Below are 19612 nucleotides of genomic sequence, written 5' to 3' on the forward strand. Positions count from 1 at the left end.
GTTTAGAGTTTGGGCGGATGGGAAATTAATTGAATTTGTACCAAATTAAACAAAAAGCTTGTAAATTGTAAATCTTGTCTCCGTATTGTACAAGTTCCCGTTTTTCTTGCTTTTTGTACCTACATTAGAAACCCCAAACGTCTTTCTTTTGGTCAACAATATCATTTGGTAAACTCTTTGTTAGATTAATCTGAATGTGAAATCATTTTATCTTTGTGGAAAACAATGCCAATGACCCTGTTCTATTTATTTTCATTCAAAATGGAACTAATTTCAAAGTAGAACTCAAATTTTGTAATACCTAGATACTTTGTTTTGCATGTTTTCACAATACAATACGATCTGCAGATTTTCAAGATTTATGCAATCTTTAGTTGACTTTTTGCAAAGGTACAAAAATTAAAAAGTCAGGTGAAATCGAATCATTCAATAAATGGTTTGGTTATATTGAACAATCGATTTTTTTCATAATTTTCTGTACAAGTTCTATTTTTCCAGCACAGTGAGCATGCTCACTTCACTCTCAACCATTACAACGGGCACATTTTTATCACCTTCCTGTTTCGGCTTCTTATTTCCTTTGTCGAAATACTCCTTGATCTTCTCTAGAATGGAATATTTGCCCACCAGTTTCTCTTCTGCTGAATAATCGTTACATCTGAATGGATAGGAATGTGCTGTATCTGTCAAGACGTGGTAGTTGAACTTATCATTACCTAACGGACATGGGGTACGCCTCCTATTCTTTGTAGATTGGAATTTCTTCCTCTTGTAGAGACGAATATTTGCCCACCAGTTTCTCTTCTGCTGAATAATCGTTACATCTGAATGGATAGGAATGTGCTGTATCCGTCAGGACGTGGTAGTTGAACTTATCATTACCTAACGGACATGGGGTACGCCTCCTATTCTTTGTAGATTGGAATTTCTTCCTCTTGTAGAGAGTTTCTGTTGGTACGTTCGTGTCATAGCCAGCGGGAGAACTCTTTGTCTTTCTATTAGAACAGACTTCAGTATGACTCTTGGAATAGTCATGTTGTTCCACAATACATTCGTTTTGGGGTTCCAGGATGAGAGACCAGTCGGTTTTGTCGTTCTGTTTTTCAGAACAGTCGACGCTGTCAGTCGGTAGATATTTGCTTTGAATGAATTTCTGAAATGGTGAATACAACATAATATAAAATATGCTAATGAATAAACAGTCATAATATAAAATATGCTAATGAATAAATAGACTACTGTATGTATATCTACTAATTTGACCTACTGTGCTTATTATTATGAAGGTCAAATCAGAAATAAATCATGGATTATAATGGAACATGTACGTGCTATTCTGCATGTATGCTATCTATTCTTATTATAGCTTATCTCCCACATTCCTTACCATTTGCTTTGCATTTTTATAACTGCTAAGGTTTTTACTAGCAGAGGTTTTACCCTCCATTCCGCGACAAGCTACCCGCCTCCTAAAATTAACCTCACCCAACCTGAGATGGGCTGAGAAAAGCCAGCAGCACGCGATTCCCCAAATGCCACACATCCGGGTGCCAAACACTTGATCCATTGAAAATGGTGCATTCAACGTGCTGGCTAGCACAATTCTTAACACGTTCTAGTTCTATAATTTGTAGTAATTGTGGTAAACACTGAAACAACTGCTACGTTAGACTCGTGTGGTCTGTGTCGTAGCATGCCCGTCAGTCAAAAGTCTGGCTGGCCTATGTATATCTACTAATTTGACCTACTGTGCTTATTATTATGGAGGTCAAATCTGAAATAAATCACGGATTATAATGGAACATGTACGTGCTATTCTGCATGTAGGTATGCTATCTATTCTTATTATAGCTTATCTCCCACATTCCTTACCATTTGCTGTTCAATGTATTTTTCATACTGATCTATTTTCTCATTTATCCGGTTTACTTTATCCTGGATCGTTCTTTTCTCAGTCTCTATGAACGTGCAGCATGTTTCATAATCCTGTTTCAGCTTATCTTCCCTCTTCTCGAACTTTCGTCTTTTACATTCAAACCATTCGTTAATTCGAGTGCTCAGGTTTTTACAATACTCTTCAATGACGGTTCGATAGTTGTTGGTGAATTTGGTGAAGCTGGTAGATCGCTCACAAACTTGTTTCTCTTCGCTTTGGAATCGTTTAAGTACACTTTGTAGTTTATCAGTGACCACGTTCATGACATCATTGTATTCCCGTGACAGTTCGGATTTATCACCACAAGATGATTCCACTTGCTGAGGGGATTGCTCCTGCCGATATCTTTGCTCTAGCAACATTTTGAATTGCCGCTTATCATTCTCGCAACTCATTTTCAATTCCTCAAACTCTTTCGCTTTGGAATCGTTTAAGTACACTTTGAAGTTTATCGGTAACCACGTTCATGACATCATTGTATTCGCGAGACAGCTCGGATTTATCACCACAAGATGATTCCACTTGCTGAGTGGATTGCTCCTGCCGATATCTTTGCTCTAGCAACATTTTGAATTGCCGCTTATCATTCTCGCAACTCATTTTCAATTCCTCAAACTCTCTCTTGAGCCATTTGTTTTCTTTCATTAAATATTTGACTTCTGCCAAGGCAGCATTTTGTTTATGTTTCTGCAAGAAGCTATTTTCTCTTTTCAGTTCGAGGAAGGAACTTTTCATGACATCAACCTCATGTTTGAGAGATTTGACTTGACATAATAGTTCGCAAATTTTTGCATTTGAACGATGTTCCTCAGGTGAGATTGTGTTGTGACTCTCATCTGTAGTTCTATGTTCACGACTTGTACATTCATCACACAGATGTTCATTTGATCTGCTGTGCACGGTAGAACGTGAGCTGAAACATGAGATAGTTCATTACTAAAGCAGAGTATCCACATTATCATAATTTGACATCGACTAAATCACGCCCACACAATAAACTTTTTTCAATTCCGACAAAATCCTTTGATCTCACCTATTTCATATCAGTTTCCAGTCGATGTCAATCAACATATGTAGTAAATGTACACGTACCTAATAAAGTTCAATTTTGAATCTGATATTATGATCAACTAAGTTATTCTGATAAACTGTACCATGTGTTAACCTAATGAACTATGTAATGAAGCCTGAACCATCACACAAAGGGAAAAGTACAAATGGGTAGAACGTGAGCTGAAATATGAGAGGGAAAAGTTCATTACTAAAGCAGAGTATCCACATTATCACAATTTGACATCGACTAAATCACACGCCCACACAATAAACTTTTTTCAATTCCGACAAAATCCTTTGATCTCACCTATTTCATATCGGTTTCCAGTCGATATCGATCAACATAGTAAATGTACACGTACCTAATAAAGTTCAGTTTTGAATCTGATATTATGATCAAATAAGTTATTCTGATAAACTGTGGTTTCCAGTCGATGTCGATCAACATAGTAAATGTACACGTACCTACCTAATAAAGTTCAGTTTTGAATCTGATATTATGATCAAATAAGTTATTCTGATAAACTGTACCATGTGTTAACCTAATGAACTATGTAATGAAGCCTGAACCATCACACAAAGGGAAAAGTACAAATACCACAATGATTTTCAACATGGCGGATCCCCCATTATACGAGTATTCCCTTACATATTTGCCATCCTACGTATATCAAACATTTTCCGACCTTTAAAACTTCCCTTTTAATGAAATTAAATTAATTAAAAGGAGAAGTTCATTGACTGGAAAGCGATATGAAATAGGTGAGATCAAAGGATTTTGTCGGAATTGAAAAAAGTTCATTTTGTGGGCGTGATTTAGTCGATGTCAAACTATGATAATGTGGATACTCTGCTTTAGTAATGAACTTTTCCCTCTCATATTTCAGCTCACGTTCTACCCTGCACAGCAGATCAAATGAACCCTATGTAATGAAGCCTGAACCATCACACAAAGGGAAAAGTACAAATACCACAATGATTTTCCACATGGCGGATCCCCCATTATATTCCCTTACATATTTGCCATCCTACGTATATCAAACATTTTCCGACCTATAAAACTTCCCTTTTAATGAAATTAAATTAATTAAAAGGAGAAGTTACCTCACGTGAAATTGGAGATATTTTGGCAAAGAGTTCCCCCAGGTGTGTAGCAGTGTATTCGTACAGTTTTATACTCCTACACTACTCAGTACCTATCACATAACCTCTACAACAGTTTTCAAACAAACAGTATGCTGACGTATCATTTATTTATTTATACTTTCTATTACCGTTGCCGATAAGAAAATTCTACTCGTAATATGAGGTAATCAGGTAAGTTTTCAAACAAACAAACAGTTAGGTATGCTGACGTATCATTTATTTATTTATACTTTCTATTACCGTTGCCGATAAGAAAATTCTACTCGTAATATGAGGTAATCAGGTAAGGAGAGAGTAATGAATTCTGGTCAAATTTTCGAAATCAAAATTCAAGTGGATATTTCCGTTTTAAGGTCTTCCGAATGCAAGGAAGTAATATTCAGCAAATACTCTGTACTGTGTATGTATCTTTACGTATGTCTTAATATTGTTATCCATTATTATTAATTAGATTCATATTAGACACCCAAATTAGATAATGGCTTACCTTATTTTATAATTGACTAGGGTTCTTTGTGGGGGATTTTGAATTCTGGTCAAATTTTCGAAATCAAAATTCAAGTGGATATTTCCGTTTTCAAGTCTTCCGAATGCAAGGATGTAATATTCAGCAAATACTCTGTACTATGTATGTATCTTTACGTATGTCTTAATATTGTTATCCAAGCTCTAACTGCTTATGTTAACAAAGATAAGACAAATCTCCAATATTTCCGCTTCAAAGACAATAGATCAGTTGCGCTTACTTGGGTGATATTGCAAAGTCATAGAGCAGGAAAAATAAAGACCAACGGAATTTTTCTTTTTCTTCTACGACTTCTAGAGCCCGCGATAAATCAATTTAAAATACCGGTAAATCGTGAACTTTGACGTCACGGCATACGCTTCCGTAGGCGATGACGTCATAATTTATGACTCTAGCTTCGTTTGTTTGTCCGCAAGCGTTTCTGCGCATTTTGACGTGAAATCTGACGTCACAACTCTTTGAACTTTTTCATTAGAACGGCACGAACAACAAGAAGTTCAGTTAATTTGGAATCTGAAGAGAAAAAAGGATCCTATGGAATCCCCAAAGGCCTGTTCGACCTTGAATATAATGAGAAAATTGCCTTTATGTGTTGAAACTTGAAACGTTTTAGTCGAATTTCACAAAAATAGGACAGGCCCTACGAAAGAGATTCACAAACGAGGTACCTACATATCTGAATGCAAAATGTCGAGTTAAAAGTTAAAATTCATTTCGATCGTCTGATGAAGAAAAAATTCCACGTTCTCTTCCATGTGAAAACCTTGAATATAATGAGAAAATTGCCTTTATGTGTTGAAACTTGAAACGTTTTAGTCGAATTTCACAAAAATAGGACAGGCCCTACGAAAGAGATTCACAAACGAGGTACCTACATATCTGAATGCAAAATGTCGAGTTAAAAGTTAAAATTCATTTCGATCGTCTGATGAAGAAAAAATTCCACGTTCTCTTCCATGTGAAAGACCTTGAATATAATGAGAAATTTGCCTTTATGTGTTGAAACGTTTTAGTCGAATTTCACAAAAATAGGACAGGCCCTACGAAAGAGATTCACAAACGAGGTATCTGAATGCAAAATGTCGAGTTAAAAGTTAAAATTCACTTCGATCGTCTGATGAAGAAAAAATTCCACGTTCTCTTCCATGTGAAATACAAAGTGAGTTTGAACGAATGCATCCTGTGTTGAAAGAAATGCCACAGAAGACAACCTGGGGTTTGAAAATTCCATTATCCCGTCCACACCAGGTCCACTTCTATTTATTTACATTACGAGCTTTTTTCACTTTGAGAAATTGAAAACATAGGTAATTACTCTGGGGAGTTTTCAAGTTATCGGGGTTAACCTGGACTTTTTCAATTTATTAATATTTCCCCACTCTCGTGTATACCTCGTATTACTCTGGGGAGTTTTCAAGTTATCGGGGTTAACCTGGACTTTTTCAATTTATTAATATTTCCCCACTCTCGTGTATACCTCGTGTGTTTTATATTCAACAAACCAGGTTATTTCGTTATTGATTTGTGTCAAGTCCCCGAGTTTTATGTTTTCTGTATATTTTTTTCACTTAATGTTCACGTACTTGTATGTGTTGAAGTACTTTACGAGGCTAAAATAAAGTCTTGCAGTAAATTTTATGCATTTCCTGTTTATTTCAAAGGAATGTATATTATGTTTTCTGTATATTTTTTTCACTTAATGTGCACGTACTTGTATGTGTTGAAGTACTTTACGAGGCTAAAATAAAGTCTTGCAGTAAATTTTATGCATTTCCTGTTTATTTCAAAGGAAGTTTTATAAAATGAGTTTTTTTCCAATCACACATACCTGTTTACATAGTCAACCATTCCCTCGGTTTTTTCGGCTGGTGGATTGTTTTCTCTCATTTCAGAACTATAACATCCATCTGGTGTGTAGAACTTGTCTTAGAAGAGAGAGTTTATCAAAAATAGACCTTTACCTGAATTGCAACAATGTAAGGATTTCCTGCAATCTGATTGGCCCTTCATTTTGGATTGATGTCTTATTGCTGTCACATTGATCTGGATGAACTATAGGTATCTCTATCTAATTGTAGGTACTACCTACAACATAATTTTTTAACTAATTTTATCCTTTCTCTTTCTCTCTCTCTCTCTCTCTCTCCCTCCCTCTATATCGCCTTATTTTCTATCCTTTATGACTACATCCCCTCCTTTCTACATTATGTTGGTCTCCCTCTCCCTCCCTAATTTGTTCTTAACGCCTTTCCCTCTCTCCCTCTTCCTTCCTTTTCCTCTACGTCTCTCCCTCCAATTTCCTCTCATCTCCTCCTCCTTCTGTAATTCTCTCTCACACTTTCTCCCTAATTCCAATTAAATTTTATTACCACGCTCCTATTGAGAAGGAGGGGAAGTAGAAAACAGATAGCGAAGAGGAGAGGATAAATTACAGGGGAGAGAAAGTGTAGGGAGAGGGGAGCGGAGAGATGAGAGGGAGGAGAAGTTATCAACTTTAAGCTTGTTTATTAATCCCCCCCTCTCTTTCCCCTCTAACCAAGAAGTTTAGTAGCAGCAATAATTGCTATCTTCTCCTCTATTCCCCTCCCCTCCCTATCACTCTTTCCTTCCTCCCCCTCCCTCCCCTTCGTCCTCATTGCAGAAATTCAAAGCAATAGCAAATGGTGTTGAGGCCAAGGTTTTACTGTAAAGTTCTCTCTATGAAGAAGTAAAGTTTCCTTGAGAGCTCTCTAAAGTGCAGGATTTAGCGCCTTAAGTGCTATCTAAAGTGGATTTCGCGCCTTAAGTGTTATCAAAAGTGCAGGATTTTGCGCCTTAAGTGCTATGTAAAGTTCTGGATTTGTTCGTGTAAAGATATTGAAATTTGAAATGATCCAAAGTCCAAAGATTTGTAATTCTGTATGGATTTGTGCTCAGCACATTGCATATTTCTAAAACTTTCAGGCGTTCATACAATTTTTCAATTTCTTCTATGTATCTTGATTGATACCTCAGTAACTTTGTGAAGGTCCATGTTATTGTATTAGTTTGATTAGTTCATAGTTTACCTACATCTTCAGCAGTGAAACATGAAAACCTGCATCTTATACCCTGAGAATTTCCAACTTCCATTCCGAGGGACTCTACTGTAGAAAAACCCCCTGAGCTATTTCCTCTTCAATATCTTCCCCCTTCCACTGAAATCCACTAACAACGTCCCCCACTATTGGAAAAATCGTCACCCTTGTTCCAGTTGGAGGAATATGTTGAGCTTTTGTACCGTCGCGTGTTTTGTGGAAATTTGATTTTGACAAACACTTCTTGCATTGTTCACCCCTAGTGAAACTTTATAACTGCTAAGGTTTTTACTAGCAGAGGTTTTACCCTCCATTCGGCGACAAGCTACCCGCCTCCCCACATGAACCTCACCCAACCTGAGATGGGCTGAGAAAAGCCAGCAGCATGCGATTCCCCAAATGCCACACATCCGGGTACCAAACACTTGATCCAATGAAAATGGTGCATTCAACGTGCTGGCTAGCACAATTCTTAACACGGTCTAGTTCTATAATTTGTTGTAATTGTGGTAAACACTGAAACAACTGCTACGTTAGACTCGTGTGGTCTGTGTCGTAGCATGCCCGTCAGTCAAAAGTCTGGCTAGCTCTATTCTTACCTGTACTTTGCGGTAAGCATTGCGGTAAGCATTCACACGGTGTTGGGGATGGTGAATATCTTGTCCGGCAGTTCTTGTTATTAGATCGAGAGGTGGAGAAGGTCATCGTCATACTCAAGGACAAGTCAAGTCATTTACTTTCTCCTCTCGGCGTGTGTACGACCTTAGATAATGTGTATACTAGAATTTTCAGTGTGTAAACTATTTGCTTTTCCCAGAGGAGAGGTTTAGGTGTGTTTGAGGTTTGACTGGCTGATTTCAACTGACTTGGAGTCACTGAGCAGAATGTTAGTAATGTTATGAATCTGGCTGTGTCTGGGCCCTGGGTCAGATGATAGTGATGTCAATAATAATTACCTCAGCGGCTACAGCTGAAGCCACAACAACAACAACAAGATCTACGCCTTTATACATATACTTTCCAACTTTTAATTCGAGAGAAACAGTCTTTTATTTTATTTAGATGAACTGCCCAAATTTTTGGTTGCCCATTGATATAGAGATCTACGCCTTTATACGTACATATACTTTCCAACTTTAAATTCGAGAGAAACAATCTTTTATTTTATTTAGATGAACTGCCCAAATTTTTGGTTGCCCATTGATATAGACCCTTGTGTAATGGGAGGCAACCACTGGACTAAGACAATACCTGAGGCCTCCTCTACAACCTCACATTTAGAGATCCGTTAGTGTTCACACATAGTCGACGTCATCTATCGACTTGATCGACGAGTCACTGAGCAGAATGTTAGTAATGTTATGAATCTGGCTGTGTCTGGGCCCTGGGTCAGATGATAGTGATGTCCATAATAATTACCTCAGCGGCTACAGCTGAAGCCAGAACAACAAGATCTACGCCTTTATACGTATACTTTCCAACTTTTAATTCGAGAGAAACAGTCTTTTATTTTATTTAGATGAACTGCCCAAATTTTTGGTTGCCCATTGATATAGACCCTTGTGTAATGGAAGGCAACCACTGGACTAGGACAATACCTGAGGCCTCCTCTACAACCTCACATTTAGAGATCCGTTAGTGTTCACACATAGTCGACGTCATCTATCGACTCGATCGATGGTCCGTACACTGCCTTGCCGACATAGATTCATCTCGTCGACCGACGGCGTCAACTATGTGTGGACAGAGCTTTACATCTGGTACTTTAGCTATTGCACTCTGTTTACATCTGTTACTTTAGCTATTGCACTCTGTTTACATCTGTTACTTTTGCTATTGCACACTGTTAACATCTGTTACATTAACTATTGCCCTCTGTTTACATCTATTTCAATCTTTATTTCTCTCTGTTGCAGATGGACCTGTTCTCTGTGGAGTTGGTGTCGGGTCATTTGGTTCTCCATCTCAACCTGGGCTCTGGCGCCATCCGAGTGAAAGCTTCTAGGAGCCGTCTGGATGACAAGCAATGGCATGAGATGACCCTCTATAGAGACGGCAAGGAAGGGACCATCACTGTGGACGGCGTTACCACGGAGTTCGTCTGTCCCGGTAAGTGGGTATAGCGGTCCCCTCGGATTATAAGCCAATGCCTTGCACCACTTTGACTTTACATAGGTAGGGTAAAGGAGGGTATCGCCGACCCCAAAATATATGGTACATACCAAATTTCTAGTCTTTAGCTCTTACCGTTCTCGAGATATTTTGTTTACAGACAGACAGACACACACACAGACACACACACGGCCAATGGCTGAAACTTTGGATTTAGGCTCTAGGGACCTCAAAACGTGTTTTGGCACTAAAAACTGACAATCGAAAATTTGACCCGATTACATTACTTTCCTTCCTATAGGATAAGGAAAGTAAAAAGGAGGAGACGAAGGGGGTAAAGAGGAAAAAAAGTAGAACGAAGAGTAAAAAAAGAAAACGGAGGAGGAGGAGGTGAAGAAAGAATAAAAAATATAATGGTGCAAACAGTGTTCAGTGTTCCCTTGTTAGCTTAGGGAGCACCCCACCCATCTCCTAGGGGGTGCACTTTTTGTTCTTTTCTTTTAATTGGTTTTCTTCTTTCCCTTTTGTTCTAAATGGCGGGAAAAGAGTTGCAAGGTCATAACTCCAAGTTAATTCTAAATCAAAAACTAGAAGAAAAATCTATGCTAACTGCTGAGAAAGTGGTAAAACAGGAAAACTTTACAGCAAACTCTTTAGTTCTCCAGTTTTGTACTTAGCTGTCATTTATAATGTAAGATATTCTATTAAATGCTGCTGTTTTCTCTTCGGTACCCGTGGACCTTCCGGACCTCTTCAGATAATCAGATCAGACTTTTTGTTACAATTTTATTGACGTTTGTAAATTCTCAAATCAGGCATTTTTATTAAATTGTTGGCATATTGGGACTTTTCTGTAATAATAGTGCTTCATACATCTCGAATTGGACTAAAATGTCCGTTTATCCCAGCAGTAGAAAACGATATTTCATTTTATTATTTTACTGTCATTTTCCACTACCACCTATTAATTCACATTTATATTTACTTTTTTTAAGTTAAGCAAGGTCTTTTTGCTGAATTGTTACTGATACCTACATGTATTATTCTTACAAATATACAAGACCATGTTTAGACTGCTGGGGTAAAGGGACTTTTCAGTCCTATTCGGGAATTCGGGCAGGATAAACAAGGTATATTCTATTCTACTCTATTCTATTCTATTAGGCCTGTCGCATATTGGAAGCGAATTCGCTCGACTTTTAGTACAGTTTGCTATTCCTGCGCTACTGAAACTAGTGTGCGACAGGCCTCAGACCGCGTTTTACGAAGTCGTAGTTGGCTTCAATTCTGGATTGAACGTATTAAGTTTAGCTTAATCCTAGGTTGATCTCAATTCTGATTTAGTAAACCCCGTTCTTATTGTGATCTCTGATTCTCACATATTGTTGTACTTGTAAATGGAATTTATTGAGATAGTGGGAAAATCCTACAATGCTGCAGTGAGCACCAAAGTTGTGACATAATAACACAAAAAAACTGCATTTACATTACATTACATTTACATATTGGAAGCGTATTCGCTCGACTTTTAGTACAGTTTGCAATTCCCGCCCTACTGAAACTAGTGGACAGTTAGTCCACTAGTGGACTAAATGACTACACTTCCCATATGCGACAGACCTCAGACCGCGTTTTACGAAGTCGGAGTTGGCTTCAATTCTGGATTGAACGTATTAAGTTTAGCTCAATACTCGTACTAGGTTGATCTCAATTCTGATTTAGTAAACCCCGTTCTTATTGTGATCTCTGATTCTCACATATTGTTGTACTTGTAAATGGAATTTTGTATCTCTTGGAAATGCTGTCCTATTCCATTTCTTATCAGCTCTTATCAAATTTTACATCCCGAGGACTGAATTCAAGTCATTACAAAACATGGAAATGATAACGTCATAGCATTTTTTTTTTTTTTTTTTTTTTTTTTTTTTAAAAAGTTTTTTTCTTTTTTAAAATTTTAGGTGGAGATGGCAGAACTGGGTTTGTGTTCATAACATTTTAAAATAGTGACATTTATGTAGCTTGGTAGATTGGCCTCAGACAATAAATCTAGTTGTGGCCCGCGCTCTAACTAGTCTGACTATAGATTTTAGACAGCTCTACCTCAAATCTCAGTTCGTTTTGTGTGAGGTGCATCCGTGAGTGAATGCAATCATAAGATAGGATAGGAGTAGAAGGAGTTACAAGCCGGGGGGAGAAGAAGTAGGAGGGAGTTGGTAAAGGGGAAGTATAAAGAACAGAGAGAGAGAGAGAGGGGCAAGAAATGGAAGGAAAGAGAGAACGAAAGAAGAGGGAAAAAAATTGATGTACTGTAAAGGTTAAGAAGGAGAGGGGGGAAAATAAAGAATGAGAAACTGGTAACGAACGGAATGGAGAAGAGGAAGAAGAAGAGGGAGAAGAAGTAGGAGGGAGTTGGGGAAATAGGGGAAGTATAAAGAACAGAGAGAGAGAGGGGAGAGAGAGAGGAGCAAGAAATGGAAGGGAAGAGAGAACGAAAGAAGAGGGGAAAAAATGGATGTACTGTAAAGGTTAAGAAGGAGAGGGGGGAAAATAAAGAATGAGAAACTGGTAACGAACGGAATGGAGAAGAGGAAGAAGAAGAAGGAAGAATAAGAAGAAGGAGGAGGAAGAATAAGAAGAAGGAGGAGGAAGAAGAAGGAGGAAGAAGAAGGAGGAGGAGAAGGAAGAAGAAGGAGGAGAGGAGGAGGAAGAAGAAGACGAAAGGAAACGAAGGGAAAGACATAGATAAACAGTAAAGGTTATGAAGGGAGAATAGAAAATATTATGGAGTTATAACAGAGATTGTAAGTTGGAAATTGCAATGCATACTGCAAAGCTTTACGTTGCATTTTAAACAAGGAGTTATTAGATTGAAGCTAGTTTAGTGTAGTACCTATCTGGAATAGAATAGAATAGAACAGAGAAGAGAACAATAGAGTAAGATAACTAATTGGATAGATGCTAGGGTCAAACACAGAAAGCAGGTTTTTTAATAGGTTTTAAATTTAAATAGATCCCGAAATCGAAGAGAGAAAGAAGACAGGAGAAAGCCAGACGTTCTGAGAACGAACATTATCCGATCAGGATTAAATACGCCCCGGACGAGAATCGAACCCCCGGCCTAGCGCTTACAAAGCAAGATACATATCTGAAAGTATCTAAAAATAGACGCATTAAACAAAAGCAGGAACACAAAGTGACAGATAGAACTAATAGATTTATAATTTATTGTGTCAAGCATACTTAAATGCTTGTCACAAATTTCATTCCCCAATTATTACACCTAGATAAATTCTATGCCTTGGACTCGAACCACCAACCTCCAGATCCAAAGTCCAACACGTTAACTACTGCACCACTGAGGTTGGTGACAGAACTATCTGTTGTTGACGCATTAAAAAAAAAGGATAAAAAAGAGTAGAAGGACAAAGTATAATGACAGCAACATTAGAAACTGAAACAAGAATTACAAGAAACTGCTCATTTCCCTCCTACCAAACCACAGAGTAGCAATAATGACACTGAAATAAAATGTCTTTATGGTGAAAACAGATAGAAAAAGGAAGAGGAGGAGAGAAAAAAAAATAAGGAAAAGAAGGAGTAGGTAGGTAGATGAAGAAAAAATAGTAAAAAAGAAAAAGAAGGAGAAAAAAAAAGAAAAAATAATGAAAATAAAAATCTGGTGTGAACATCACACGACTTTCCTTATCCTATTAAATGATGCTTATTTGAGTGTTCTTTTACCGGATAATGAAAAGAAGGAGTAGGTAGATGAAGAAAAAATAGTAAAAAAGAAAATAAAGGAGAAGAAAAAAAAATAATAATGATAATAAAAATCTGGTGTGAACATCACACGACTTTCCTTATCCTATTAAATGATGCTTATTTGAGTGTTCTCTTACCCTAACTTTTACAATATCTCTAACCGTTTTGTCGCTATAGCTGAAAACCGCCAAAAAACGAAAATACGCCCCGGACGGGAATCGAACCCCCGGCCTAGCGCTTACAAAGCAAGAGATATATCTGAAAGTATCTAAAAGTATATATCTAAAAGTAGACGCATTAAACAAAAACAGGATCACAAAATGACAGATAGAACTAATAAATTTATAATTTATTGTGTCAAGCATACTTAAATGCTTGTCACAAATTTCATTCCCCAATTATTAAACCTAGATAAATTTTATGCCTTGGACTCGAACCACCAACCTCCAGATCCAAAGTCCAACACGTTAACTACTGCACCACTGAGGTTGGTGACAAAATTAGTACTCCCAATTATTAAACCTAGATAAATTTTATGCCTTGGACTCGAACCACCAACCTCCAGATTCAAAGTCCAACACGTTAACTACTGCACCACTGAGGTTGGTGACAGAACTATCACTGTTGTTGACGCATTAAAAAAAAAGGATAAAAAAAAGTAGAAGGACAAAGTATAATGACAGCAACATTAGAAACTGAAACAAGAATTACAAGAAACTGCTCATTTCCCTCCTACCAAACCACAGAGTAGCAATAATGACACTGAAATAAAATGTCTTTATGGTGAAAACAGATAGAAAAAGGAAGAGGAGGAGAGAGAAAAAGATAATGAAAAGAAGGAATAGGTAGATGAAGAAAACATAGTAAAAAAGAAAAAGAAGGAGAAGAAAAAAAAATAATGAAAATAAAAATCTGGTGTGAACATCACACGACTTTCCTTATCCTATTAAATGATGCTTATTTGAGTGGTCTTTTACCCTAACTTTTACAATACCTCTAACCGTTTAGTCGGTATAGCTGAAAACCGCCAAAAAGCGGTCAAAATACCGCCAACCGCAGCATCTATCTCAACCAAGTTTCGTGTCGCATCCTTGTCACATTTGACAGCTACATACCAAATTTCAAGTCTCTAGCTCTTACCGTTCTTGAGATATTTTGTTTACAGACAGACAGACAGACAGAGAGACACACACACACACACACACACACACACACGGACTGGCTGAAACTTTGGATTTAGGCTCTAGGGACCTCAAAATGTGTTTTGGCACTAAAAACTGACCATCGAAAATTTGACCAGGATAAGCTGGATAAGGAAAGTAAAAAGGAGAGGGAAGAGGAGTAGAAGAAGAAGAACGAGGAGGAGAAGTAGAAAAAGGAGAAGACGAAGGTGGTAAAGAGGAAAAAAAGTAAAACGAAGAGTAAAAAAAGAAAAAGGAGGAGGAGGAGGTGTACAAAGAATAAAAATTATAATGGTGCAAACAGTGTTCCCTTGTTAGCTTAGGGAGCACCCCACCCATCTCCTAGGGGGTGCACTTTTTGTTCTTTTCTTTTAAATTTGATTCGATTACATTACTTTCCTTCCTATAGGATAAGGAAAGTAAAAACGAGAGGGAAGAGGAGAAGAAGAACCAGGAGAAGTAGAAAAAGGAGAAGACGAAGGGGGTAAAGAGGAAAAAAAGTAGAACGAAGAGTAAAAAAAGAAAAAGGAGGAGAAGGTGAAGAAAGAATAAAAAATATAATGGTGCAAACAGTGTTCCCTTGTTAGCTTAGGGAGCACCCCACCCATCTCCTAGGGGGTGCACTTTTTGTTCTTTTCTTTTAATTGGTTTTCTTCTTTCCCTTTTGTTCTAAATGGCGGGAAAAGAGTTGCAAGGTCATAACTCCAAGCTAATTCTAAATCAAAAACTAGAAGAAAAAGCTGTGCTAACTGCTGAGAAAGTGGTAAAACAGGAAAACTTTACAGCAAACTCTTTAGTTCTCCAGTTTTGTACTTACCTGTCATTTATAATGTAAGATATTGTATTAAATGCTGCTGTTTTCTCTTCGGTACCTGTGGACCTTCCGGACCTCTTCAGATAATCAGATCAGACTTTTTGTTACAATTTTATTGACGTTTGTAAATTCTCAAATCAGGCATCATTTTTAAATTGTTGGCATAATGGGACTTTTCTGTAATAATAGTGCCTCATACATCTCGAATTGGACTAAAATGTCCGTTTTATCTCAGCAGTAGAAAACGATATCAGGCCTGTCGCATATTGGAAGCGTATTCGCTCGACTTTTAGTACAGTTTGCAATTCCCGCCCTACTGAAACAAGTGGACAGTTAGTCCACTAGTGGACTAAATGACTACACTTCCCATATGCGACAGACCTCAGACCGCGTTTTACGAAGTCGGAGTTGGCTTCAATTCTGGATTGAACGTACCTATTAAGTTTTTTAGCTCAATACTAGGTTGATCTCAATTCTGTTTTAGTAAACCCCATTCTTATTGTAATCTCTGATTCTCACAAATTGTTAATTGTACTTGTAAATGGAATTTTGTATCTCTTGGAAATGCTGTCCTATTCCATTTCTTATCAGCTCTTATCAAAGTTTACATCCCGAGGACTGAATTCAAGTCATTACAAAACATGGAAATGATAACGTCATAGCATTTTTTTTTTTTATCTTTAAAAAGAGAGAGAGAGAGAGAGAGAATAAAATGATACCAACAAGGTAGGGGGCTATGGGGGTAGCTTCCTATCTAGTGCCCCCAGCGTCTGGTCTGCCAATCTACAGCATGGGTTTGTCGGGTGTGTTCAGGGCTTACATGTGGATGGTCACGCGATCGATATTGTCGTTCAGGCGTTCATACAATTTTTCAATTTCTTCTATGTACCTATCTTGATTGATACCTCAGTAACTTTGTGAAGGTCCATGTTATTGTATTAGTTTGATTAGTCCATAGTTTACCTACATCTTCAGCAGTGAAATATGAAAACCTGCATCTTATACCCTGAGAATTTCCAACTTCCATTCCTGGGGACTCTACTGTAGAAAAATCCCCTGAGCTATTTCCTCTTCAATATCTTCCCCCTTCCACTGAAATCCACTAACAACGTCCCCCACTATTGGAAAAATCGTCACCCTTGTTCCAATTGTTGGAATATGTTGAGCTTTTGTACCGTCGCGTGTTTTGTGGAAATTTGATTTTGACAAACACTTCTTGCATTGTTCACCCCTAGTGAAACGTTGAAATTCACGCCTGAATAATTGAGTAGGTGTTGGGTGTGTTTAACTCCACTAGACCTACTAATTCTGTCGACACCTATAGGTACTTGGACACTTTGGTAGTGTGACTATAACCATTACTATGTGGTTATGTTGTAGTAGGTAATGGTTGAATGGTAATACCTAGTCATTACTAGTAATGTTTTGACGCAGGCGAAGACTTCTGTCTGGAATAAACCAGGGCCGTGATCACGGTATCTAAATCATGAGTTAGGTAACGATTCTAAGAAAGGAAATGAGCTACAAAAATTATGTAAAAATGCCTGTGTTAGAAGAAAAAATAATCGTGTTAGATTGTTAGAAGAATGAAGGGAAAAAAGCGCCCTACTTTGCTAGTAAAATTTGAATTTTCGAACTTACTAAAGTTAGATACTTTTACTTTGGATTTTCACAAACCTACGAATCAATTTTTTTATTCCTAATTTTTACCCACAGGCATTGCATGTCCCCTATTATTCTACCTATTATATTGTATTAATTTTGTTACTTTCTATTCTATTAATTTACTTCTCATCTTGCTATTTTCCAGGGGAGGACACCTACTTGGATCTCCAGGGCGGGTTATACCTAAAAATTACCTAATATGTAAAAATAGGCACCTGTTTGTACACAACCGTGTTCGAAGAATGAAGAAGAAAGAAGAAGAAAACTGCCCTACTTTGGTAGTAAAAATTGAATTTTCGACCTTTTATAGTTACTTTCTCGGAGTTTTGACTTTGGATTTCCACAATTTCTTACGTAGAAATCAACCTGTTATTCATATTTTTTACCCAAATACATTGCATGTCCCCTATTATTCTACATAATATATTGTATTAATTTTGTTATTATCTATTCTATTAATTTACTTCTCATCTTGCTATTTTCCAGGGGAGGACACCTACTTGGATCTCCAGGGCGGGTTATACCTGGGGGGCTATGGGGGCAGCTTCCTATCTAGTGCACCCAGCGTCTGGTCTGCCAATCTACAGCATGGGTTTGTCGGGTGTGTTCAGGGCTTACATGTGGATGGTCACGCGATCGATATTGTCGAATTTGCCCGCCATCAAGATGTTGGTAAGTTTAGTTTTACTTTTTATTACGCCATTTTTTCTTACTCTCTTCCTTCTTTCCTCCTTGTTCGCGTCTATGGTTTCAAAAGTGCCAAAAGTTCAACAAGGATTTAAAAAAAAAAAACATTTCGACTCTTGTAATACCTAGGTACATATAAAATAAAAAGCGTTGACATTTTGTGTTGTTCGAGAAAAAAAAAAAAAAAAAAAAAAAAAAAAAAAACATTGGGGGCCCTCCTAGCAGAATTCTGTTATTGTACTTATTGTTATTATGCACTTATTGTTATTATGTACTTATTGTCATTATGTACTTATTGTTATTATGTACTTATTGTTATTATGTACTAACTTATTGTCATTATGTACTTATTGTTATTATTTGTACTCATTGTTATTATGTACCTACTTATTGTTATTATTTGTACCCATTGTTATTATGTATTTATTGTTATTATTTGTACTCATTGTTATTATGTACTTACTGTTATTATGTACTTATTGTTATTATTTGTACTCATTGTTATTATGTACTTATTGTTATTATGTATTTATTGTTATTATGTACTTATTGTTGTTTAATTCAACTTAGAAGAAGAATAGAAGAATAATTATGTACTTCTTTGTTTTCGCTATTAATACTGTTGTTGACTAAAGATAGAAACACACTCACTTGACTTGATGGCAGTGTAGCTGTCCTGAACAAGATTACCTACAATATTATGGGGAAACTTTGATCTACATCTTATGAGCTCATGATACGTGACGTGATGTGATGGTAGTGTGTTTCTACCTTAAGGCGCAATGCACACTAGTGAAACGTGTTTCATGAAACCCGTAGGTACTTAAGGTTAACACAGAGCAGTGCACACTGGTGAAACTGAGTTCAATCAATCAATCAATCTCAAATTCTTTGTGATGAAGCAGAGCTTTTCACAACTTTTGTGGACATCACAGCATTACTAAGTGCCTCCTTTGCAATCAATTTTCATACTTCAATAATCTTTTTACATTGGTAGTGCCGCCACTAGTCGCTATTCGATTAAAGTAGCTCACTGTGCATTGACATTATTATGAAACATGTTTCGCCAAACGCGTTTCACTAGTGTGTATTGTACCCAGCACTAGACACTAGACTCTAGACAGTCTTTCTTAATGAAATTTTCAAATCCATCTGCTCAGCATGTGTTAGCTTGTCTCAAATGTCGTCCCTCTATTACTAAGTACATACAAACTATTCGAACCAACAACCTGCACTAACCACTACACAGTATACGTAACAGACAAGTTTGACAGCTCCTGTACATTTTGTATGATATGCAACCCGCAAACCTCTGTTTTGAACTTTCTCAATCCCTATCTCTCTCTCTCTCCTTCTACCCCTCCGTGTCAGTTTTTGCAATAGAAATTCTTCCCTCCAATTTAATCTCCCCTCTCCTTTCCTCTCTTCTTTTACCTTTCTGTTATAGCTCGATCGTGACTTACCTTCTCTCTCCCCCCTCTCTCTATTCCCCTCCCCTCCCCTCTTCTAGATTCACAACTCGCTACACTGCCTTCAAAAATAAATAATTACGCCTTCGGATTGCATGTTGCATACCCTAGATTGCAACGTTGTCTAAATCATAGATAAAATGGCGGACTATCAGCTATAACGGTCACTGTCTAGTCTAGGCCACGAGGAATATACAGGGTGGCC

The 19612-nt window shown here is 37.4% G+C and overlaps 2 protein-coding genes across 2 annotated transcripts in view; one reads left to right on the forward strand and one right to left on the reverse strand.

The window, feature by feature from the left end:
- Nucleotides 1–416: 416 nt before the first annotated feature.
- LOC103510710 lies at nt 417–2856 on the reverse strand. Its single transcript, XM_026824700.1, has 4 exons — nt 2384–2856; nt 1873–2178; nt 933–1153; nt 417–766 (listed from the first exon to the last, which is right to left on the reverse strand). The coding sequence occupies exons 1-4, from the start codon at nt 2669–2671 to the stop codon at nt 487–489; spliced, it is 1095 nt and encodes a 364-aa protein (XP_026680501.1). The 5' UTR covers nt 2672–2856; the 3' UTR covers nt 417–486.
- A 6081-nt stretch (nt 2857–8937) lies between these two features.
- Nucleotides 8938–19612, forward strand: part of LOC103510713 (neurexin-2) — a 52590-nt gene continuing 41915 nt past the window's right edge. Inside the window, exons 1-3 of the mRNA XM_026824702.1 lie at nt 8938–8973; nt 9634–9826; nt 17738–17923. Of these exons, the coding sequence (XP_026680503.1) occupies nt 8938–8973; nt 9634–9826; nt 17738–17923 (415 nt within the window). The remainder of the gene's footprint in view (nt 8974–9633; nt 9827–17737; nt 17924–19612) is intronic.

The sequence above is a fragment of the Diaphorina citri genome, unplaced genomic scaffold (genome assembly GCF_000475195.1).
Source record: "Diaphorina citri unplaced genomic scaffold, Diaci psyllid genome assembly version 1.1 scaffold635, whole genome shotgun sequence".
NCBI lineage: Eukaryota > Metazoa > Arthropoda > Insecta > Hemiptera > Psyllidae > Diaphorina > Diaphorina citri.